This window comes from Lissotriton vulgaris, chromosome 8 (genome assembly GCF_964263255.1).
Source record: "Lissotriton vulgaris chromosome 8, aLisVul1.2, whole genome shotgun sequence".
Classification (NCBI taxonomy): domain Eukaryota; kingdom Metazoa; phylum Chordata; class Amphibia; order Caudata; family Salamandridae; genus Lissotriton; species Lissotriton vulgaris.
In genome coordinates this window covers 1246396752-1246423140 of record NC_141696.1, presented here as the reverse complement: position 1 = coordinate 1246423140, position 26389 = coordinate 1246396752, and the positions used below count along the sequence as shown (strand labels likewise).

The 26389-nt window shown below is 44.7% G+C and overlaps 1 protein-coding gene across 2 annotated transcripts in view; it reads right to left on the bottom strand.

The window, feature by feature from the left end:
* Window positions 1-5157: 5157 nt before the first annotated feature.
* Window positions 5158-26389, bottom strand: part of LOC147698550 (lysosomal proton-coupled steroid conjugate and bile acid symporter SLC46A3-like) — a 225583-nt gene continuing 204351 nt past the window's right edge. Inside the window, exon 6 of one of the 2 annotated variants that reach the window (XM_086935162.1) lies at window positions 5158-7844. In XM_086935162.1, the coding sequence (XP_086791288.1) occupies window positions 7742-7844 (103 nt within the window). In that variant the 3' untranslated portion in view covers window positions 5158-7741. The remainder of the gene's footprint in view (window positions 7845-26389) is intronic. The other variant, XM_086935161.1, reaches the window with a different exon arrangement.

Genomic DNA, 26389 nt, shown 5'->3' with positions numbered 1-26389 from the left:
GAAATCTGCCAGGGAGGAAATGGAACCCGCTACGGATTCCCAATGTCCATCCGTGCCAGCCTTTTCATGGTGGCTGGTTGGGAGAGACATCCTAATCCCTACGGTGGTGCCTGGTAGGCACCGCCACCAATGAAGGGATTCGGAGGCCCTCTCCCGCTTGGCAGTCTCAAGGGGCCATCAAATGCATGGCAGTCAGAGTATCCGGCCAATTTGGAACCACCAGCCACCGTAATGTGGCAGGCGGGAATGGTTTTGTTATGGCGGTGAGACCACCACCGACAGCCGGTCAGTGGCAGTCTCACTGTCATCGTAATGACCCTCTATGTTTGGGGATCTGAGAATCAAAACAATAGATGGAGTGTGCCTGGCAGTGGCAATGCTGTGTATATACAGGTACTGAGAAGCTAATATACTAGAATATGGCATGCACAGGGCTGAGAGTGCCTAATACTGTACTTGTGTTAACTTACCAAGATCAAGCAAAAAAAGCACTCAATGATCCAAACCATTTCTTCTCACTGACCTTCCTGAGATAATACTGTACCCACCTACTCAATCCCAAGATGTAACTGTTGTTGTATAACTCCAGTTTATGCACGAAGGTGAAAAAATTAAAATGAGAGTAAGGCAAGCAGCTGATTAAACGGGGCTGGTGCTGGGTCACATGAGAGTGGCACTCATGGTCTAGTGGCCTCAGTATGCATTATGTAGCCACATTTCATTTTCAGTACTTCCATACAGTGGAATCTGAGTATGCTGGATTTTGAGATTATTTTAAAGAAACTTGGGGGTGTGTCCTTCCAAAGCCGCTTAATTTTGCTGTTAATATTATACTCAGGAAGCCAAGTAAAGCTTAGTGTTTCTCCACTTCTCTTCACTGCAAATCAAAACCTCTCAGTCTCTTAGCTACTGAGCGAAATACTTTTGGATGCTCTGAAGCAGAGATTTGGGCCCATATGTACCAACAGTAGTATTTGCGATTTCCAAATTTCGAGTATTATTAACAAATCCTAATTTGGAAATCGTAATCACTAATTTATGAAATTTTTATTTTTAAAATAGCGATTAATAGTGGGCCACAAATCAACCTGTCTCATAATAATGAGGTAAGGCAAAGTTTGTGCCCCATGAGGAATGAACACTATCACAGGGATGGATGCCTGCTGAGATTCGCAGACCACTATGTCTGTGGTTGCTTTTAAATAAAGCAGTCTTATTTTTTAATACATTTTCCTTAAAGAAAAACAGGATGCGTTGAAACAAGCATTTATTTTCCAATTATTTACCATTACACATCTGCAGTCTGTAAATTATTAATGTTTTGCGACTTCCCATTCTGATTTGGTATTTGTAAGGGACGTCCCATTCAAATAGCGAATGGGTATTTGGTTGCAAGCCAAAATTGTGATTCGATAACATGCTTCCGAATCGCAGTTGGGGTTTAATACAAACCAAAATGGGTTTTTTGCAGTCACAAAATGACTGAATCTGCGAATTCGCATTATTCGCCCATTTGTGGCTGCAAACAGGCTTGATACATTTGGTCCATAGAGAGCTAGCTTTCACTAAAAGACCCTCTCTATATCATTGAAAATATGCAAAGCTGGAAATTAAAAATCTATCTCCCACATTTCCAATAAGGGGCATGGGAGAAAAAAAATCACATAGAAGCGGGCAACTATTTTCTAACTTTTAGAAACAACATGTACCCCTGGGGAAAATACAGTGAACTACCTCCTTCCATGTTATGTAAAGGATAGGTACAGACATTTGTGTGTAGTGACATTGATAGGGGGACCTGGTGGGGCCAGTACCAATCTGTAAATGTTCTGGAGCTTCTTGTGTCCCACCACTAAAAACAGACACAGCCCTCTCAGTCTGGAAACAGCTGTTCCTGTTTACTGTTCACATTTTTACTCTATTCTTGAATTCCCTGAGAGTACTTGCTTTTTTCCAGAATGGTGTGTTTCTGTATTTTTTTCAAGCAACACATTACTCATTGATAGTGCTTAGTGTGAACAGTGTTGCTCTTATATAACTGAGTCAGTTCAGGTTGTGGGTGGGCCACGATTGACAGCTGCAGAGTTCAGTCCAAATGCAGTGGGTGATAAAGGAGTTTGGCATACATGGTCATTCAATACTGAACATTCTCTGCAGAGCACACAGAGCAATGGTTAGTTGTGCAATATTAATTATCACTATATGTGAAAGTGTAAAGGAGTTACACAGATGTTAAAATATTGACAGGGCAAAAGTTATAGAAAATATGTGACTACAGATGAGTGGGTGCACTGTGTATGAGATGGGATTTGTGAAGTGAAAAAGATGCAACGAAGTATATGCAGGAGACAATGAAAAGAGGTTGCTAAAGAGTAAAGATATGAAATGTAAGATATGCAGATTGAGTGTTACAGAAAAAAGAGGGTAAATATCTAACAAAGTGACTGCAAAAGAGAGTGGTGTGAAGATGAGAACAGGAGTGATTGAGGCACACCCCGAAGACCTTGCCTCATCCACAAACTGTAGTAATGTTGGTAATGTTTAATTCACAGTCTGCTTAAAAAGTTCAAATACATAGAAGAGATGCACAAAGGCATCGAAACGCGTCAGGCCGAAGGATACAGCAACTGGAGGGGATACAACGTGCTTGCAAATAAAGGTTTGTGACCAAACTTTCAGCGGTGTGCAGCTTCAAAGCCCTGAGCTATGTTTTGGACATATATATATATATATATATATATATATATATATATATATATATATATATATATATATACACACACATATATGTACACACACATATATAAATAAATATATATACAAATAAATAAACAAAACATACATGCGCTCAATCTTTATGATCACCTGTTGTAGGTGCGCCACCAGTTTTATCTGTGACCCCTTTTGAGTCCTTCCTAAAAATCACGGCTGGTGATGCCACCGTCTGTATGTATGCATGTGTCTGTCTCTAAGTATGCAAATGGCTAGGAAGAGATCTTTTCTCATATATATTCATTTAGAGAGGAAAAAATGAAAAACGATATTAATGTGGAAATAAATATATTTATATACGTATATCCAACAAGAAAGAAAATGCTGCACTCTAGGAACTCAAGGTTTTTTAAGACATTTAATAAGATCTCCAAACAGACACTGACGTGTTTCGACCAACATGGTCTTTATCATTGTTAGTGAGTCCAACATCTCTTTCATTTTTATATACACAAGGCCGTGAGGTCATAAGCATTGCTTGGCAATGGCGGGAGTTATAGTTACTTCAGTTAACCTTAACTGCTGAATTTCAGTGTTTTTTTAGCTTAAAATGTAACATTTAAACTGGCCCTTTCCCCCTAGCTATATCATCATTCTAACCTTTGGTCTTCCATTGAATTTCTGGGCGTCCATGGTAGTGAGGTGGCCGATGGGAAAAGGCCTCCTCGGCCAATCAGATTGCTCTATTATTTGACTTTGCATGCTCGCGGGATTTCCATGAACCCAAATGTCCAAATATCTTCACATTTTGACCCTAAATTTTCCAAAAGCTATTGAATGGATTTACATCAAATCACAAAAAGCACAATTTCCGGATAAAGATCTAGCTTTCTGCCAAATTTGCATTAAATCCTTTCAGTCGTTTTGGCTGTAGGGCTGTCCAAAAATTCCCATGGCAATTGCATGGGAAAGTTGCGTTTTAGGACCTCCCCTTTTTTCTTGGTCATAGTTTTACAGGTCACACCAAAAATTTCCAGGAGGGAGCCGAGTTGGATTCACTTTTTGAGGAAAATTACAGGAAGATTCAACAAACGGCACCAAAGTTATTAGCAAGCCAAAAAATCACTGTGTAACAGATATATGTTTGTATATATATATTTATATATATATATATACACACACACACACACATGTACATGTACATGTCTACACAAGTATAGAGACACATGCATAGTGCAATATTGAAATATGATATCATGACATGGTTCTCTGAGATGCCCACTAGAGGCATTCTGTCACTGTACCCTTCACTCTTTCAAGAACCTATAAATGAGATACATGATAGATGCAATGAGGAATTAATGGGACTGAGATAGAATGCAGAGCCTCTATGATGGTGTCATGGGAAAACATGCCCTAACTTCATACAAGTAAACCAATCAGCATCATCATTGCCATTGAAGAGTTCTGGTGACAATATAAGCCATAAATCCGAAGGGCGAGTGGTTTGTACATTTCACCAGAACCCCAAGATGGCACTATAGAAGCATATTACATGTTGCTTATTGTGTATTTTTTAATATTATATGTTTATGTTAAGGTAATTAGCCTGAAAGGCAGTTTTATTAAAAAAACAGCTAATAGGTACTGATTGGAATTCAATTTTTGTTTGTTTTCCTTTCATGAATACATTATTGGTAAAACAATGATGCGGGCCAATGGATTTATGAGGTTCTGTGGCTGTAGACTTTACCACATTGTTATGGATTTTCTGCATTGCCACATAAATTGTATATTTTGCAGATTTCATTAAAAATATGTTGTTTCCCTAGCTCAAATGAATGAAAATGATACTGCTAATGAATGTGGCTCATAATTTGTTTTTTTGTTGAACGATTTAGATAACTTTGCTGAATAATCCTAGGGGCACCGCCAATGGTAAAGCGTTACAGAGTCATTTGGGAACATTATATTGATTAAATACATTTTTTACAGGGAACCAGGAAATAGTTCTCTGTGAAATACGGGTCATTTTGTACCACTCATTTTTGTGCAATAAAAGTGACCCCAAACATATATTATAGCACTTCATTTGCTGCATAAACTACAGATTTAAGCAAAAACAACAAAATTCTTGGAGAAATGGGTCAAAATAATTCCACCAAAGAATGTGTTCCATAATGCCACATCATTTCTGGTGTATAATTTGGATAACCCTGCATATAATTTTGTCCACAGTTGCTGCATAATCCTAGTGGCCTGGACAATAGTAAAGATTTTCGGACCACTTGGCGTCTTTCATTATGATGATAAAACTACATTTAAATGGGGCCTGTGGATAATTGTTCATATTTAATGTGACCCTATGAAATAGGATTTTTTATGCCTCTGCATTTTGTGCAATTAACGCATACAAACAAATACTATAGATACATAAATTAATGCATGGCTGGTACAAGGTTTTTTGTGAGTAGCACCGTTAAAATTTAATTGATGCACCCACTCTCATGCCCCTTACCAGAAGTGCCTTTAGCAATCACCTGCACTTTCTGTGCCCTAGAACAAGCCCTGGATATATGCAGATTTGTCAATATATATTGTACATAGAGATTTTAACATGCTATTTATTTTGTGTGAGGAGTGCGGGCCACTGTTCACAAGAGGCAAATCCTTGAGTGTGTCATGCTGCCCTCCCTTGCATAATGGTAATAAATATCCTTTTCCTTGCGCCACATCTACAGGCGGTTGTATGACGGAATCAGGCATGCCTTTTGCATGCATGCCTTTTCAATGCCTGTATTAAAACAAACGTGTTGTTATGACGCATTCCTTTTACACGCAAGTCTTTACAACAACTTGCCTTAGGGGGTTGCTGGACTTTGGATAGGTATCATTTACTATTCCAACTCCAGTCCACGCAACAGTAGGGAAGGTGTTGAAATTTAAATCCAACACCTCTCCAGCAACGCGCACCCTCTAAAGCAGGCCGTTGTAACGACTTGCTTGCTAAAAAAATGTGTGATAAAGACACGTTCGTTCTATTGCTGCCGCTGTAAAGGCATAGCGTGATTCCGGCTTCGTATTAGACATGGTTCAGGCCATGCTGTTCTTCCTGTGTATTACTTATAAACACAGGCATTTAAGCAGGACCAGAGCAGACTCTCATTCCATGGGTCCAAGATGTGAAGTAGCCAAGGTCAAGAGTATGATTAATATGATGCAACAGTCTATGGTAATAAGATAGCATTTGAACATTACACTTTACTATTAAATGTCACAATATGCATTTTCTTTAAATTCACTTTTTAAGCAGGCCCCATTTATGTTCAATGGCATCTCATGAATTAAATTATCAGCTGTGTGTGCTGTACTTTTTCTGTTTCCTGAAACCAGTGCACCCTGACTTGGATAAGCACTGTCATTTGTCTGCCTGCTATGTGCTAAGTAACTAAGAGGTATGTTTTCAAATTAGCACTTTTTCTGCTCTGACCTTTGCACCTTTTAAGTTTTTTTGGATTGATAACACTGATGCCCAATCTTCCATCATATTTTGACTAACAATATATTCTTTTAATATTGACAGCCACAGGATTTATATTGCCACAATATGAATACCAGTCATGATTAAATTCCCTTCCCCCACATCCTTTGAAAATATAAGTGCTTCTTTGACACTTTCCTACCTTGATTGTGCACTTAAGACCAACATGATTTACAACTAAAGTTAGGTGTGGAATTGTAGAGGAAAATAACTGTCAATGTTTGCTATCACTAAAATGTTCTAACATTTTTTGGGCATTGCCAGCGGTCTCTACATTGGGAACTTCAAACTTCCAACCCATACAAGACTGTGGGAAATGTAGCTGAAATTTCCATCTGCACCCTTAAATATTCGCAGAACTTGAGTCTGTGGAGCTGGTCCTACCTTTTGTGGCCTCAGGTGACATTTTATTCACGTCAATTTGACTAAGATATGCAAAATGTTTGTGAACCGGACCCTAAATCCGTATATAAATGTATTCTTTATAAGCGTCCTGCTAAGTTTTAAACAATAGCATTTTTCAAAATATGTCTGTTTGCTTAGCCTAAGCAGAAAACGGTGTCCCCTTCGCCAACACTGTCTTCAAAATATAAACAAGCATTTGCAATGCAATCGGTCTCGTGTTTGGGACCTTATATGTATTTATCTATGCAGCACATTAGCCTGGGTGCTGAAACATCTACTGTTCTTTAACATGGAGGGAAAGTTAACACCAAACTATGTGGCATGCCAGGTATGGGAACACATGGAGACAAATATCGACTTTCAGCTGGAAATGGTATAGTCCAAAGCTCTGTTTTTCATATAAAATCAGGGCCTTCGGTGGTCATATCACTGAAAATACAAGATTTGAAAAAAAATATTAGTGCCTACGGGTGCTCGTGAAAGACAATTTCTATTGTCTGGAATCTAGAGAATGCTAAAGTAATTCTGGCATTTTACTGACCTCTACTGGTCGTTTTCTATCAAGGCATTTAAATAGAGGCAGTTGAACAAGCAGAGAGCAATTCTGGTATTTTACTGACCTCTACTGGTCCTTTTCTATTAAGACAGTTAAATAGAGGCAGTTGAACAAAAGAAAAAGCCCCTAAGCGGAAGCAGACAAGTCCTAGGGATAATCGCCAGAGCCCACAAAGTACATACACATACATATAAGTTTATACTAAAGTATATACAAGTGGTCTCGAATGGTCGACCTAAAAATAGCATGCTTGCTTAGAGCAACCAAGCTGCTGGAGATTGGGAAAACTGATGGTTAAACCATGAAATTCCCCATTTCGGTCCAATATAGAAGTGCTAGAAACTAAAAGTGGATGATCACAACTAAACATTCATCACCCTCTCTCAGCTGTATGTTCCGTGTAGTCTATGATATATAGTGCAGAAGTCCTGCAGGCTGATTTGTAAACCACTCCTGTCTGCTGCTAGAAGTCTTCTTAGAAAGGCGTGTGCGCGCATGCCTGATAAGGCCTGGTGGGTAGTGCCACGTCACGCTCCTCGCTCAGCTAATGTATCGCCGCCATCTGGCTCTCTTTCATTGACGAGGAGCACGTGGGGCTTCTCTTCCTCGTATCCGACGAACATAATGGCGCTGCAAAACAAGATACACAGAGTTAAAAGGGTATGCAAAGTGCAGTGAAAGTCTTACCACCAACCTTTGTATCCTAAAATGTTCTGAGAGCATGAGTGCTTGTTACTGGCTACTTACAATCTAGCATTCTGAGTAAGGCCTCACACAGAGTGGGCACCCCACACGCCTGGCCTTCTCGGTGCCCATAACTTAACAACACCACAAGCTTCGCAAGAGTGCTGGCCATGGGTTTATTACCAATAAACCTGGGTGAAGCAGTACACTATGCTTGCGTAGTTTGAGAAGTTTGCACTACTTCGCACTACGTGAATTGCACGTAGCACAGTGCAAACACGCGTAGCATAGCTTTGCGGTCATTTTTTGCTTGATCGCGGTCCTCAACGTCACGTTGGCGACCGCGAGCGAGCAAAATGACATTCCGGCGAGACTTTTTCCTCGTTCACGATCAGCAACATCAAGTTGCCGATTGCGAGCATGGAAAATAAACCTCCCGGCGAGATTCTCAATGCGGGGACGTCAGGTTTCTCATTGCGAGTCCAAGTTGAGAAAGCTGCCGCTCGAGTAAAAATCTACTCAAGCAGCAGAAAACGACAGCTCACACTGTCTGGTAATCAGGAATATACCGTCACTTTTGTATCAAGAGTTCTTAGGAGCGCAGAAATTCAATATTCTGAAATTGAGAAAGAACTATTAGCTTGCCTGTGGGCTATTGACAAATACCGTCCATATGTTTGGGAAAGGCATTTTAACTTCGTCACAGATCACAAGCCCTTTGTTTCGATATTGTCTTCTGGTCCAAGCAACCTAGACACCTAGAATCTAGAGTACACCTAGAATCACCAGGATGGTCAGCAAATTGTTACAATATCAGTTTGAAATTACACATATTGCTGGTGGCAAGAATATCAGAGCTGATTTTCTCTCACGTTTTCCTCAAAGTGGTGATCTTTGCGAGGGCACAAGTTTTCAAGAGTTGAATGATGAGGATGATGAAGATTGTTTTGTAGCGTCTGTAGACTTTCCTATTTTGGCTGTTGGTTCAGAAGAGGATTGGAGGTCGGCTTTTTAGGAAGACAAAGTTCTTCAAGATGTTTGCATGTATGTAAAGAATGGTTGGCCTAAAGAAAAATCCCTATCTTTTGAACTTCAGCCATATTGGAAAGTTGAGTCTGAGCTATCTATAGAAGATGGTTTACTGATGAGGTGTGACAAATTAGTTCCTCCACATTCTCTTCGGTCTGTCATTGTTGAGGAATCTCATGAAGGACACTTAGGAATTTTTTCTTACAATACGACGGGTCCGTGAAAAACTTTGGTGGCCAAGTATGGACAATGAGATCAGGACGGCTGTAGAGAATTGTCTAGTGTGTTGTCCGTCAGAAAAAGCACTTAAAGTGGCTATGCCACCTTTATCTCCCATAGAGTGTCCAGCAGGGCCATGGGTCAAGGTAGGTGTCGATATAATGGGTCCATATGAAGTTTTACCTTTGGGTATGATATTTATCATTGTTCTGATGGATTACAGTTCCAAGTGTCCGGAAGTCAAGGTGGTTAGAGAGGCCAGTTCTTCTAGTGTCATCACATTTTTGAAGGAAGTGTTTTTGAGGGAAGGGTTTCCTCAATTTCTTGTCTCAGATAATGGGACTCAATTTGTGAGTCATGAATTCCAATGTTTTCTTAAATCTAGTGGTGTAAAACACCTCAAGAGCTCTTTATATTATCCACAGGCCAATGGTCTGGTGGAGAGAATGAACAGAGTTGTAGGAGAGTTTATCAAAGGGGCTGTCAAGGGAAAGCATGATGTGTGGGTTTCACTAGAAAGTATGTTGTGGTTCTACAGAACCACACCTCATTCAACTACTAAGTTTTGTCCGTTCGAAGTTTTAAGGGGAAGGAAAGCTAATACTAGTTTTCAACCAGGATGGATGGGCAAATGGTTTGATTCTTTGGTTGATGTTGAATCAGTTATGGAAAGTGTTAAGACCAATGTTGATATCACACAGGGAAAAGAAAAAGAATGGTTTGACAAAAGGAAAAATGCCAAGATTGTTCCTTTGTGTGTTGGTTATTTTGTAAGAATCAAAAATCATGTGCATACAAAGAAAGGAAATGGTAAATTGGTGAACCTATCAAGGTTGTCAGAATTGGCAACAATGCTGTTCAAGTAGAAGGGGGTTATTGGTGGAATGTATCAAAGGTAGTCAAAACCAGATGCTGTTCTGGTTCTACGTGTCCTGATTCAAAGGGACCGGACAGCAATGACACCAATCGATCTTCTTCTTTTGGACAGAGGAGGAAAAGTTCTAGAGTTTCTATTATTTCTCGTAGGTTCCGTGATTAAAACTATATAAAGTTATTCTTTGTTCCTACTATTTTTGGTGCAAGTAGTTTTATTATTTTTGTTTTATTTTATTTTAAGGAAAGGAGGTATGTTATATTCTATGAACTATGTTTTGATATGATGTTATATGCTATATTATTGTTAGGCAAGTTTATTTAGACATTTGATTACAGCTGTCACTGGGTTTATGATGTCACTGCATCTGGAATGTTATGTTTTCAATGCTGGGAGTTAACTGTACTGGAGTGGAGGTGACCATCAGATGATGAGCTGTGTAGATCTTTCTACCTAATAAATTAAACTCAAGTTTCACCAGCTTCCTGAATTTATTGAGTTTACTACAAAATCATATGTATTAGCAGCACCTTTTGCTTTCCCCAAACATCTGCGCAATGTATTATTGCCTTTGTATTTAGACTGTTCTTCTAGATTACAAAATGTTTTCATACATTCCCCTGTGTATTAGCACATGCACAAAATGTGTTGGCGCCACCACAGTAATGAGGGGATGAGGAAAGCAAACCTTTATTAGTGCAGTTTCACATCAGCACATGTGATAATGCATTTTGACACACGTGCAATCGAAATAGGTGGTTTGTAAAATATCGAATGACAGTGACTACCTTCCGTGAAATGAAGTAGTACAACGGATGTCAGCATACTAAAAGTCATTTGGCACATGCATCCCTTGCACAACTTTCAATGATATAGTCCTTTTTTTAAGAAGTTACAGCAAAATCATGTGTAATGAAACACTGATGGGTCCCTGTAAACACAAGTAAACAGTATAGTCCCGCAACTAACAAGCATTGGCAAAGCCCTTAGGTTGCGCCTTTGAAAGATGCCAGCCTTTTGGCTTTGCTAATGTTTGCCATCATACTCAACATCACTGGCAAAAAGTTTGAAAAATTCTGCTTGCAATTGCTGAACAGCACTGCGTGAAAAAATATGGCAAAGTGGCTGCTTCAGCGTGATGATATGAGTGCCTAGTACGTCATGATACGGTATGGCTGCAGAGCTATTTTGTCTTTTTTTAGGTTGAGCCTGGGCAGCTCTGCGAGACATGCTGTATTCAGGTAGGGACTTGAAGTTCTGCCCATATTTTTCATTGGCTTGTGTCATTGTCCACTGTAAACTGTAGCTGTTCATTGGTCAATAGGCTTAGTAGTCTTTCCTTGGTACCGCCTTGTTTAATTTTGTACCCTCCCATGGTGACACCCCCTGTAACGTGCTTTGTTACTTGGTAGGCTTTAATTACAGTGTCCGAGCACTATTTCCTCAAATAGCTGTGTCCTGCACACTCTCTCCTAATACCTTTTTTTAAGTTTGATAGCAGGGGCGCGAAACGTGTTTGCAATGCAATAGGTCTTGCATTTGCCAGAGTTTAAGCTATTGGCATTGTAAATGACAATGCCTTTTATTTATCTGTTTTAAAAACAACACATAAATAAATGACATTGTCATTTACAATGTCAATAGCTCAAACTCTTGTAAAGGCGAGACCTACTGCATTGCAAATGCTTGTTAAATTTAGTGTTCTAAGAACAGAGACACGCATCTTGGAGTGATAAGTACAAAAATACATAAATAAAAAGTGGGCAAAATTGTAGGGAAATTAGTGTTCTGGTAGCACATTGCAACTGCTGTGACCTGCTAGATGGTAAATAAATTGAAATAATGCATGGGGAAGAGAAGGGAATCAACACAAAAGACAGGAGGTAAGAGCAACTGCACATTGCAGAATGTCAGAAGCAACATATCTATCGGTGAGCACGGAAGGGTAAGAAAGCAATGGACAAACCGGGAGTAAAAGAGGTTGAAAAAATAAAAGGAAAAAAAGGCTGAGACGGATAAAGAAGGGTTGGTGAAACAACAGGAGAGCTGGGGAAAGATGAAGCCAAGCAACACATAAAGCCCAGAGTTGAAGATATCAGGCAAACAGCACTTAGGAGAACCGAAGAAAACACATGAAAACCGATGGAGTGCTGAAATAAAAAGAAATAAAATGAAAAAAAGTAGTTTTCTGAATGCCAGCCATGGAAGGATGCAAGTCATCCAAGCAAAAATATGGTAAAGAGGCTATGCTCCAAGGAAGGGGCAACACAAGAATAAGAATAAAGCCATCAAATAAGAAGGATTCAAATAAGATTGACAAAAAAGCCAACCAATGGGCTGACCCACAGCCCACTCTATGCATGGGTGTTTATACAATAGGTGTTTGTCTTTGAACCAGAAATAGGAAGATACAGAGATCGTAACTCAAAGGTGGTGGATGAAATCATAGTGTAGAATCAAGACTAGGCAGTAACCCTGGCATTCATCAGCACCAGGGGCAGCTTTTAATATAGTACAGTCCCCAGCACATGTTACCTTTTTTGGTATTTATTTATTAAGCACCGAGAAGGCAGAACAAGAGAGAAAAAGGTGTCTGAAAAGCACAGATGCACCGGCTCGATTTTTGGAGGGTAGAGATCTTCAGGGACAGAGTTACTCTCCCTACATGGGTGGAACAAGTACCAGGTTGGGCGCGAGGTGTGAGGGAGCTGACACAGATGTAATTCCACACAACACAACTAGGCCTGTATCTCTACAGTAACACATAACTTCCTTATAAGCATTTTAACTTGAAAGGAAGCCTACATCAGCCCCATTGTGACTGGAACCTTGCTGCTTACTCAGAGAATGGAACATACTACTCAACTGAGTTAAAGGTAAATGTATATCACAGAAAAATACATTACTAAAGCAGTTTCACTGGGCCATGGAGATGTCAGCTGTTGCACATTCCTAAAAAGACAAATAATTTATAATCCTAAATATCTGCAAGGCCTGTTTTCACTAAACTACCCCACACAGTACCACTAGACCACTTAGAATCCACTTGCTGAGTGTTCCAGAGCTGTGAGAAGTATATGGAAGGGGCTCCAACAGAGCAGCGAGACCACGCAAGTAGCAGACATACGCTATATGAATGTTGTAAGAGCGAGGGCTTGATATACAGGCGTGGAGGCTGCAATATAGGTTTGGAAATAGGTTTATTGATATTAGAGGGATGGGGAAATGGATGGGGATTGAGAGTTTTTTCTTCTTCTGAGGTTTCCTGAGATGAGCCGGAGGAACCAACGGTCTGCAAAGTTGTTCTCGTGCCCTCTAGGTCTTCTGGACCGGGTTGGTTACTCCGGAGGCTCATAGAAGGATGGAAAATAAACAAAGGGGAACCGTCAGAATGGAGCTCTTTTATAACAAAATGGATTCCTTCACCACACCCGTGTTTGTCAGGATAATTCAAATGGCAAGTGGTTTTAGAAAAATATGGGTTTGTGAATTTTAAAGTGCTTAGGACAGGAGAGATCTGTGCATGACTTCAAACACCTTTCAGCAATGAACATAGATATCTAGAGTAGGGTAGATTTTGTGTACCATCACTAGCATACTTCGCAAAACAGCGTGGTACATATGAGTCTCCCAAGCTTCACTTGATGTCCAAAGTGCTCTACCCTCCCACTATGCTCACTCCCGCCCCCTCCCTTTGTGTGTCCCCGAGTCAGTTAACTCACCGACCCCGCCGTAACTCTCCTCCGAGTTACGGCCGCCTTCCAGCCTCCTCCGGACACCACCAGTCCTCCGACCAGCTTTCCTCTTCAGGGTCGTCAGGTCCGACGTTCTGGTCACCGGGTCCCGCGTCTTCTCTACCGGGTCCCGCGTCTTCTTCACCGGGTCCCGCGTCTTCTCTACCGGGTCCCGCGTCTTCTTCACCGGGTCCCGCGTCTTCTCTACCAGGTCCTGCGTCTTCTCTACCAGGTCCTGCGTCTTCTTCACCGGGTCCCGCGTCTTCTCTCGTCCTCGCCGTTTCCGCGTCTGCTCTCTCCCCTTTTACCTGTCCCTGCGTGCAGTTCATTGGTTCGTGTCTCTCACTTCCGGGGTATGGGGGTTGGACTTCCAGGTTACACGACTGATCGGCATTCTCCTGTGAAGATACAGGAGAGTCATGTGGGCGTGGTCTTCCTCTAGAGGTTTCTGGACACCATGGTCGACCCTTCATATTTCGGGTAAGTGTGGGGTCTTCCTCACATCCCCTTTCCCTTGCTGTCCTTCTTCTAGGGGAGCTATTCTGGGGATATCTAGATAAGAAAGCAGCATTCCCTTGGTCCTTCCCTTTTCGATGCCTAGTAAGAAATCGGTAGGGCTGTAGAGAAAGAAACCATCTCAGGACTCTCTCATTATGGCCCTTATTCCTCACTAGCCACTCCAGAGGAGCGTGATCAGTGAAAAGAATGAACTCTCTACCCTCTAGGTAATACCGTAGGGTTTCTACCGCCCACTTAATAGCAAGTGCCTCTTTTTCGATGGTGGCATAGTTCTTCTCCCTAGGAAAGAGTTTGCAGCTTATATCCAGGATGGGTTTTTCACCTTGTGGAGTTTCTTGGGACAAAACAGCTCCTAGACCCAAGTCAGAGGCGTCTGTTTGTAAAATAAAAGGTCGGGAATAATCTGGACTGATTAACACTGAATCAGAGGTTAGGGAATTTTTTAAGGTCTCGAAAGACCGCACTATCGCAGCGGGAGGTGATTGTAATACCTCCTCTGGTCGAATGTTTTCTGTAACAGATCGGTTAAAGGAGCTGCTATTTGTGAAAAACCAGGGATGAACCGCCGGTAATATCCCAACAATCCCAAGAAGGCTCGTAGGTCTTTCTTTGTCTTAGGTAATGGTATCTGGGAGATGGCTGACACTTTGGAGTTTTGAGGCCTTATGACTCCTTCACCTAAAAGGTATCCAAGGTACTTGACTGTCTGAGCTGCCAGATGGCTTTTGGCTGGATTCATTTTTAACCCATGAACTCCTAGAGTTTTTATTACTTGAGAGAGATGGACCAAATGTTGTTCCCAAGAGTCACTATATATTATGATATCGTCTATATAGGCTCCAGCATAGGCCTCATGAGGTTTGAGGACCGTACTCATGGCTCGCTGAAACGTGGCAGGCGCTCCATGCAAGCCAAAGGGTAACATTTTGAAATGGTATAACCCATCTGGGGTGGAAAATGCAGTCTTTTCTTTGTCCTCGGGTTTCAAAGGGATTTGCCAATATCCTTTACACAAGTCTAATGTGCTGATATATTTGGCCTTTCCTATCCTTTCTACCATCTCATCCACTCTTGGGAGAGGATATGTGTCAAATTCGGATATTTTGTTCACCTCTCTGAAGTCAATACAGAACCTTACAGACCCATCTGGTTTTGGAACTAGTACTATGGGTGAGTTCCATTCACTTTTAGAAGGTTCTATGACATCTAGCTGTAACATTTTCTCTACCTCTTCACGCATAACCTGCCTGCGAGATTCAGGTATACGGTAGGGTCTTAGTCTCACTCGTTTACCAGGTGGGGTCTTTATAGCATGTTCAATGAGTGTGGTCTTTCCAGGGGTGGTGGAAAACACCGAAGCTAAAGGTCGTAAAACCTTTGTTAAATCATGTGCTAACCCAACAGGCAATTCGGTATCCCGACATGTTTGAAACAGGGGGGTTTGAGGTTCCACGCTATTCACTGCCACTGGTGCAGGTCCCTCCCATTTCTTTAGTAGGTTCACGTGGTATATTTGCGATATCTTCTTCTGGGAATCTGTTTCTATCCTGTAGGTTACTGCAGTTATCTGTTGAATGACTTTATAGGGGCCCTGCCATTGTCCCAATAACTTCTGGTCTGAAGAGGCCATCATAAGCAATACAAGATCGCCTACCTGAAAGGTCCTAGGTTTCGACCCTCGGTCATATTGGTTTTTCTGGGCCATCTGGGCATTCTCTAGATTATTCCTGACAATACTCCGAATTTGTTTCAAATGAGTTTGAAGATTAGAAACGTACTCGGGAAGTGGCCTGGCATCATTTTGTTCTGTTTCCCACTGCTCTTTAGCCATATCTAATAGAGTACGCGGTTTGTGTCCGTACAGCAACTCAAAGGGGGAATAACCCGTACTCTTTTGTTCTTTACATCTGATGGCAAAGAGAGCTAGGGGAAGAATGTCCTCCCATTTACGGGCTTCCAAGTCTAATAATTTTTTGAGAGTGGTTTTAATGGTAGCATTATATCTTTCCACCAACCCATCCGTTTGGGGATGGTAGGCTGATGTACGGATTTGCTTCACACCTAATTGCATACAAATATCTCTCATCATTTTAGAGGTAAAGGGGGTTCCCTGGTCAGTTAGAATTTCTTTTGGAAACCCCACCCTGGAAAAAACACTAACCATCGCTTTAGCGATATTGGTAGTATCAGGTCTGTGTAGAGGTATGGCTTCTGGGAATCGAGTAGCATAATCTACTAGAACCAATACATATCTACACCCACTTCTAGATGGCAATAAGGGACCGATGATATCCATACCAACCCGTGAGAAGGGTTCATCTATGACGGGAAGGGGAATCAACTGGGCTTTTGGGGGTTGATAGCGACTGTGTTTTTGGCACACAGGACACTCCCTACAATATTTTTTTACCTGTTGATATATGCCTGGCCAATATAAATTTTCCAGGATAGTTTTTTCTGTCTTGTCTAAGCCAAAATGACTCCCTAACAGATGGCTGTGAGCTAGATACAATACTTTCTCTCGGAAGGGATCTGGGACTAACAACTGGGCATTCTGATGTGGATGATTCTTTCTATATAACAAGCCATTTTGTACAAAAAAATATGGACCTACATGTTGCGGGTCCTCTCCATCAAGAGCCTTGTTCCAGGCTTCCCAAAGAACAGGGTCTTCCCGCTGAGCCGCATGAAAGTTACGATCCGTTTCCCAAGGATTCTCTACCGGAATCACAGGTATTACCAAGGGGTCTTTACTTTTTTCAGCCCTTCTTTGTCTGCGACTTTTCCGTTCCTTAGGAGTTGGCCATTCCTTATCAGTCTCTGTAGAAAATGGTGCAGAGGATAACCAGTCCTCTGTAGCCAGGGAAGACTCCTGTAACAACTGGGGTAATTTGGCATAATCATTTCCTAGGATTGCTTGTTCAGGTAATCGGGGTATGAGTCCCACCGTTAAAGAAGTCCCTGAATCTTTGGGATGTTGGACTAGCACTCGAGCCGTGGGGTAGGGTTTAACATCCCCGTGAACGCATTTGATGGCCACCATACCTTCTATAGGGCCAATGCTGTTTCCCAAATCCTCGGGTCTAACCACGCTGTGTAAGCAACCAGTATCTGTCAGTGCAGTAACAGGTCGTCCATTCATGGACACAGCACACTTGTATGGGGGTAGTCTTTGGTGTTCTTGGGGTGAACAGAAATAATTACGAGCCAATCCTATCTCCATGGGCTCTTCTTTTTGGGGACAAAACCTGGCTATATGTCCCATTCCCCCACACTGAAAACATTGTGGACCCGACGTAGGAGGTCTCACGAATGGGACGCTGGGCAATGGGTTACTGGGAACAAGCGCCAGAGGTTCCGGTTTTTTTATGATTGGAGGTCGAGGAGATCGATTTGGCATATGTCCACTGGTTTTCCCCATGGTTTCGTCCCTGGTTTTCTGGAAGTCTTGTGCCCTGTTGTATGCACTGGCTATTTCCACAGCTGTTTCCAGGGTAAGGTTGGCTTGCTGTCTAACCCACTGTTGAATAGGGGGATGAAGGGACCTTAGGTACTGTTCTAAATATATTTTAGCCATGATACCATCCTTGTTAGTGGTAGCGGGTTTTAGCCAACGGTCTGCCATGTCCTTCACTCTAAAGTATAAGGCACGAGGAGTTTCTTGTGGGCCCTCCTTCATTTGTCTCAGTTTAAGTCTATAAGTTCCGTCATCGACTCCTAGTCTTTCCAGGATGCATTTCTTTATGTCTGCATAAGGCACTGTCCCTTGTAAGGTGGCCGCCTGGTAGGCTGCTTGCAAGTCACCAGATAACAACGGACCCAAATACTGTCCCCATTTCTCAGCAGGCCAGGAGGCTGCAGTCGCCATCTTTTCAAAATTACTAAAGAAAAAATCGGGATCCTCTCCTGCAACATAACGCTGTAACATTACAGATGGCAAGGTAGTAGGGCCTCTCTGGTGGCCCAAGGCTTCTGTAAGTTTACCCACTGCAGCTTCATGAGTCTGTCCCTGTCCTGTTATGGCCTGCTGGAACTTGCCTCGGTCTTCCTCCACGACCGTTAAGAAACGTTCCATAACCTTGCTCAGGTGTTCCTGATTTTCGGCCATTTTTGCAAGGGTAGCCTCCATTTCGCCTTTCAATCCCACTTCTGACACCACTTGTGAGAGCGAGGGCTTGATATACAGGCGTGGAGGCTGCAATATAGGTTTGGAAATAGGTTTATTGATATTAGAGGGATAGGGAAATGGATGGGGATTGAGAGTTTCTTCTTCTTCTGAGGTTTCCTGAGATGAGTCGGAGGAACCAAAGGTCTGCGAAGTTGTTCTCGTGCCCTCTAGGTCTTCTGGACTGGTTTGGTTACTCAGGAGGCTCATAGAAGGATGGAAAATAAACAAAGGGGAACCAAAATGGAGCTCTTTTATAACAAAATGGATTCCTTCACCACACCCGTGTTTGTCAGGATAATTCAAATGGCAAGTGGTTTTAGAAAAATATGGGTTTGTGAATTTTAAAGTGCTTAGGACAGGAGAGATCTGTGCATGACTTCAAACACCTTTCAGCAATGAGCATAGATATCTAGAGTAGGGTAGATTTTGTGTACCATCACTAGCATACTTCGCAAAACAGCGTGGTACATATGAGTCTCCCAAGCTTCACTTGATGTCCAAAGTGCTCTACCCTCCCACTATGCTCACTCCCGCCCCCTCCCTTTGTGTGTCCCCGAGTCAGTTAACTCACCGACCCCGCCGTAACTCTCCTCCGAGTTACGGCCGCCTTCCAGCCTCCTCCGGACACCACCAGTCCTCCGACCAGCTTTCCTCTTCAGGGTCGTCAGGTCCGACGTTCTGGTCACCGGGTCCCGCGTCTTCTCTACCGGGTCCCGCGTCTTCTTCACCGGGTCCTGCGTCTTCTCTACCGGGTCCCGCGTCTTCTTCACCGGGTCCCGCGTCTTCTCTACCAGGTCCTGCGTCTTCTTCACCGGGTCCCACGTCTTCTCTCGTCCACGCCGGTTCCGCGTCTGCTCTCTCCCCTTTTACCTGTCCCTGCGTGCAGTTCATTGGTTCGTGTCTCTCACTTCCGGGGTATGGGGGTTGGACTTCCAGGTTACACAAGTGATCGGCATTCTCCTGTGAAGATACAGGAGAGTCATGTGGGCGTGGTCTTCCTCTAGAGGTTTCCGGACACCATGGTCGACCCTGCATATTTCGGGTAAGTGTGGGGTCTTCCTCACAAATGTCTATATAAACATAATGTGATCAAGGTCACAGTTTTCTGAATCTACAGGGGTTACATTTATAAGTTTGCATTGGGAAAATTAAGTGGCACACGTTTCTCAAACAAATAGTAAACTCCTATGTTAAATCCAACTTTTCTTAGTTGCTTTGTCAAAAATGAACCAGTCTCTAATAAATCTGCATGGCTACTATAGGCCAAAAGGATATGGTGAAAATTACTGAGTTGTTTTCTATACAATCCTTAAGTATATTCACCTTCACCAAACCCGCAGTACACCACCGCACTCAACGCCCCCTCCACCGTAACTGGAACAAAGTCACTGAAGAACACCTTACCGTCTCACTCAATACAACCACACTGCTGACATCCACAGGCGCCAATACCTCAACACACAACCTTCACCAATGAATCTCCCACTGTTCAGACACTCTGGCGCCCCTCAAGAAGACACCCAGCAAGCAACCCTCCAAGAAAGTCAGTTGATTCACTCCAGCCCTCCACAAGTCCAGACGCACCTGTGGACGACTCAAGAAGAGATGGAGGAACAACAAAACCCTGGAGGCCCATGCAACATTCAAATCTGCCGTCACCCCACCCCACCTCCTCCTCAAAACCACAAAGAAAACCGCCTGCCAAGACAGAATTAACGGCAACACACACAACAGCAAAGAACTCTTCAACATAGTCAAGGAGTTTGCCAGAACCAACAGCAAGACCACAGACGTCCCACCCTCCTGAGAACTCTGCAACAAACTCAGCACTTTCTTCAACCAAAAGATTAGGCAGATCCACAACAGCTTCAACACCCAAGACCATCCCACCACACCTGCCACCACCCCACCCAGCAACACCACACCCCAACAGATCCTGCTCAACTGGACTCTGCTCACCACAGATGGCACACTCAAGAGCATCCACTCTGGAGCCCCCTCAGGCCCATGCCTACACCACATCTTCCATAGAGCTGTCACCGCTATCGCCCGAGCTATGCCGTACCATGAACTGCTCCATCAAGACCGCCACCTTCCCTGACTACTGGAAACACGCTGAGATCAACCTCTCCTGCTGAAGAAACCTTCCGCCGACCTGACAGACCTCAAGAACTTCAGACCCATCTCTCTGCTCCCCTTCCCAGCCAAGGTCATCGAGAAGACCATCAACGTCCCACTCTCTGAGTTCATCGAAGGCAAACATGTCCTGGACATCTCCCAATCTGGCTTCTGAAGCAACCACAGCACCAGGATCACCCTCCTATATGCCACCGTCAACATCCTCTCCCTACTCGGCCGGGGCAAAACAGCAGCCCCCATCCTTCTCGACCTCTCGGCCGCCTTCAATACCATCTCTCATCGCACCCAAATCATAAGACTCTATGCATTTGCGACAAGAACCTGGACTGGATCCACACCTTCCTCACCGGTCAAGCAGAGCGAGTCAGACTACCCCCGTTCCTCTCAGAACCCACAGGCCCCACTTGCAGGTATCATCAGGAACCACAGACTCAACATCGTCTCCTATGCTGACAACACCCAGCTAGTCCTGTACCTCACCAACGAACCCACAGCTGCCAGAATCAACTTCCACAGCAGGATGAAGGCCATCGCCACCTGGATGAAATATAGTTGCCTCAAACTTAACTCGGACAAGACCGAAGTCCTCATCCTGGGTCCCACCACCACAGCGTGGGATGACTCCTGGTGGCCCGCCACACTTGGAACCTCCACACATCCACAGACCATGCACGAAACCTAGACATAATACTGGACTCCTCGCTCACAATGAACTACCAGATCAACACCATCTCCCCATCATGCTTCCACAAGTTTTGCCTGCTTCGAAAAACCTTCAAATGGACCCCACCAAACCCAGAAAGGCAGTCATCCAGGCCTTCATCAGCAGCAGACTGGACTACTGCAATGCACTCCAAGCCGGAGTCCCCCACAAACTCCTCAGGAAACGAAAGAATGCTCAAAATGCCACAGTCAGACTGGTCCTCAACATCCCCCCTACCACAAACACATCACCAAACACCTTTGAGAACTCCAGTGGCTCCCGGTCAACAAAAGAATCACTTTTGAGCTCCTCACACACGACTGCAAAGCCCTCCACGACACAGGACCAGCATATCTAATGATAATGTTAATGTTAAGCCGTACTTTTTGAGCGCACGGCTACCCCAAGAGGGTGTCCCGGCGCTTTAGCAAAGAGGCCTGAAGAAACCATGAAACCAAAGGCAGACACGCTATAGTCACGATGATTACTTAGTGAAGAGCAAAGTCTTCAACTCCTTCCTAAAAGCCAGAAGGTTATTCGCTTTCCGAAGAGAAAGTGGGAGCTCGTTCCACAAACAAGCTGCCACATGTTGGAAAGATCGGCCGCCCATCCGGGCACGTTTTACCGCAGGCACCTCCATTTTGGCCAAATCAGCTGACCGCAGCGTCCTCCGTGGCACATAGAAAGCAATACGCTTCCTGAGATAGTTGGGACCAACAGAATGAAGGGCTTTAAACGCCAGTGTGAGGAGTTTAAATCTAATTCTGCCAGAAATCGGTAGCCAATGCAGCCTAGCTAATAGCGATGAGGCACTGGCTCTCCTAGGCAGGCTATAGATGGCTCTGGCCGCCGAATTCTGGACGATTTGCAGTCTGGATAAAAGATACTTAGGTAGGCCTGCAAAAAGCGCATTTGCATAATCCAGACGAGATCCCACAAGCGCCTGGACTACATTCCTACGATACTGCAGTGAGAGCAGTGGGAGGAATTTCCTAAGCATCTTGAGGATGCCGAAGCATTTCCCTGATAATCCTAGAATGTGTGGACGGAACGAAAGATCATCGTCGAACACCACTCCAAGATTTTTTACTTGAGCAGATGGTTTCTCAGGGGGGAACATATCCTGGGGCCACCATGTCTTCCAACCAGGATCAGGGGCACAGCCGAAAAAGAGCAGTTCAGACTTGTCTGAATTGCATTTAAGGCTGTGCCGCTGAAACCACGCAAAGACTGCGCTCAGACAGTCTTTGATTCTGCCGCCGTCGAAGACCTCTCCCTTCCTGCAGGTGAACAAGAGCTGGGTGTCATCAGTGTATGAGATGACCCGGGTCCCAAACGCCTCCGCTACCTCCGCCAGAGGGGCCATGTATATGTTAAAGATGGTGGGGCTCAGAATGGAACCTTGAGGCACCCCCACCTCCAGCGAAGGCATGTCAGCAGAGAACGGCGGAGCCCAGATCACCTGTCGGCGGTCGGCGAGAAAGGATTGGAACCAATCCAACACCGTCCCCCGCAGACCTATCTCCCTGAGTCTTAAAAGGAGACCTGCGTGTGGGACGGTGTCGAAAGCCGCCGACAGGTCCAGCATGACTAACATAGCCTTTCCCCCCTGATCGAGCGTCTCCCTGATGGCGTTGGTTACCTCTACCAGAGCTGTCTCCGTGCTGTAGTTCGCACGAAAACCAGACTGGGAGTCATGCAGCAGTTTGTTAATCTCAATAAAGGTGGTAAGAGTATGCTGAACATGTTTCTCCAACACCTTTGCCAGAGCAGGGAGGAGGGAGATCGGTCTATAGTTAGCCAGCTGCAGGGGATCTAGCAGAGGCTTCTTGATCAACGGCAGAATAAGTGCGTGTTTCCATTGTCGAGGAAACCACCCCAGAGCTCAATGATAGATTAAGCAGGGGGTTCAGCAAGCTGTTCACAGCTGAAGCCACCCTGCCCAAACATTTCGCCGGACAGGCATCCAGAGGAGAGCCAGATTGCAAACGGGATAGCAGCTCGAGCGATGTTTCACAGGACAACTGGGGAAAGACAGATAGTAAGGGCCCGGATTCTGCCTGTGAGGAAGCTATAGGCTTCAACTTACCCCCTGAAGCAGCGGCATCAGTTAAAGGATCCACAGACAGGAAAGAGTCCTGAATCTTTAAGATTTTAGCCACAAAAAAGTCTGCAAGCTGTTTAATCCATTCTTCCGTATGTGAATGTACATGGGTGCCGGCGACGGGATTGACAAACTCCTTCACAATCCTAAATAGTTCCTGACTCGTATTATCGGCTTTGTCAATTCTCGGCTCGAGATAGTTCTTTTTAGCTACAGCAATCTGTTTATGGTATGTCTTTATGGCATCGCGGTATTTTGTTTTCTCCACAAGATCGTACTTGCGCCGCCAGCGCCTTTCCATCTTTTTACAATCTTGGCGCATTATACGTAATGTGGAAGAAAACCAAGGAGCGGAGTCATGATGAGGGGCTGTTCTCGCTGACTTCGGTGGGGCCAGCTCCTCAAATCTAGCCTGCATCCAATTCTGGACCACGATTAAATCAGCTTCTAAGACCCCTGTCAATTGATACGGATGTTGGCAGAGAGCATCAGAAAGCATATCTGCTGTCACAAAGTGAAAAGCTCTAGATTGCCGGGACCCTTCCTTCTGTGTTCTTTGTCTGGGCTTAGACTCAAGCACTATGGCAAAGTTTATAAGGTAATGGTCTGACCAAAGGACTGGGAGTGGTGGGGACACCTCAATAGGTACAGTGGAAAAGATCACATCTAGTGTGTGGCCTTTCACATGAGTGGGACTGTCAATAAAAGAGGCTAGCCCCAGCAACGCCGTAATGTCTCGGAGTTTGGCGGCTTCAGCATCGGTTAAGGAGTCCATGTGCAGATTTAAATCGCCTAATAGAAGGCAATGCGCAGAACGCATGCACGGTACTGATAAAGCCGACTGTAAGTCCTCAAAGAAGGACCCGATAGGTCCAGGGGGTCTGTAGAGGAGAATCCCTGTGCAGGTCTGAGTCGCCGATAGGCAGAGCGTAAAACCTAAGGCTTCACATCCAGCAATATTGTCGACCGTAAAGGAGGAACAATCAAAGGCCTTGTCCACTATCAGGGCCACCCCGCCTCCTCTTCCCTCAGTTCTATCTTTCCTTAAGATGGAATAATTGGGCGGAATAGCACATGCAATGTCAGGTTCCGAACCCACCCCCAACCAAGTCTCCGTTAAGAATAAGCATGGAGTCTTGGAGTGCGCGAGAAGATCCCATATGTCCGAGGCATGACGCGGAAGGGACCTAGTATTCAGCAACGCGCAATGACAATGCAAAGGAGGGGCAGGTAGAACACGGGTTGATGTAAACGTAGGGCGCCAGTTACACAAAGGGCAGCCTTTGCCCAGTCGGCGACCGCCGGGGAAAAGAGACATACAGTCAGAGCGAAGAGGGCGCAGAGTTGACAAGGCTGCAGCGCTGTAAGTAATCATCCTGGAGCAACAGGAAGTCAGCCACCAAGCAGCAGAACAGCAGGGAGCCAGTAAAAGATGGAGGAGCCAGGAGCCAGAGTCCGGCCTCGTCCGCCTCCGAGACGCTGACGAGCGCAGACGGGCAGGACTCTGGCATGACTCAGGCGCAGGGAGGGCGCTCCGCTGCGCGTCACCGCTGCGCGCTGCAGGCGAGCATTAAATAGCGTCGTCTCGGCGTCCCAGGTGACCTGGACGCTCAAAGATGGCGCTTGCGCTTCCTCCCAACCAAAGATGGCGCTGAACCACAACCTCCCGGTAGCCCGGACCCGCCAAACAGCGGTGGTAATTCCTGAATTAAGTGCAGGTAGGGGCCAGAACAGATTAAAAACAGGGAAGAATGCAAAATTAAAAATTACAAAAATCCACAAAACGGGAAATATTAAAAATTATGCTGGGCAGATAGGCGCGCGACCAGCGCGAACAACAGCGAGGCACCAAAGATATTCACGGCCTCAGGAGCACTAAGCAGGCTCACCTTCTGGCCAGCTCGCCCTAAATAGCGTCGTCTCGGCGTCCCAGGTGACCTGGACGCTCAAAGATGGCGCTCGCGCTTCCTCCCAACCAAAGATGGCGCTGAACCACAACCTCCCGGTAGCCCGGACCCGCCAAACAGCGGTGGTAATTCCTGAATTAAGTGCAGGTAGGGGCCAGAACAGATTAAAAACAGGGAAGAATGCGAAATTAAAAATTACAAAAATCCACAAAACAGGAAATATTAAAAATTATGCTGGGCAGATAGGCGCGCGACCAGCGCGAACAACAGCGAGGCACCAAAGATATTCACGGCCTCAGGAGCACTAAGCAGGCTCACCTTCTGGCCAGCTCGCCCTAAATAGCGTCGTCTCGGCGTCCCAGGTGACCTGGACGCTCAAAGATGGCGCTCGCGCTTCCTCCCAACCAAAGATGGCGCTGAACCACAACCTCCCGGTAGCCCAGACCCGCCAAACAGCGGTGGTAATTCCTGAATTAAGTGTAGGTAGGGGCCAGAACAGATTAAAAACAGGGAAGAATGCGAAATTAAAAATTACAAAAATCCACAAAACGGGAAATATTAAAAATTATGCTGGGCAGATAGGCGCGCGACCAGCGCGAACAACAGCGAGGCACCAAAGATATTCACGGCCTCAGGAGCACTAAGCAGGCTCACCTTCTGGCCAGCTCGCCCTAAATAGCGTCGTCTCGGCGTCCCAGGTGACCTGGACGCTCAAAGATGGCGCTCGCGCTTCCTCCCAACCAAAGATGGCGCTGAACCACAACCTCCCGGTAGCCCGGACCCGCCAAACAGCGGTGGTAATTCCTGAATTAAGTGCAGGTAGGGGCCAGAACAGATTAAAAACAGGGAAGAATGCGAAATTAAAAATTACAAAAATCCACAAAACGGGAAATATTAAAAATTATGCTCGGCAGATAGGCGCGCGACCAGCGCGAACAACAGCGAGGCACCAAAGATATTCACGGCCTCAGGAGCACTAAGCAGGCTCACCTTCTGGCCAGCTCGCCCTAAATAGCGTCGTCTCGGCGTCCCAGGTGACCTGGACGCTCAAAGATGGCGCTCGCGCTTCCTCCCAACCAAAGATGGCGCTGAACC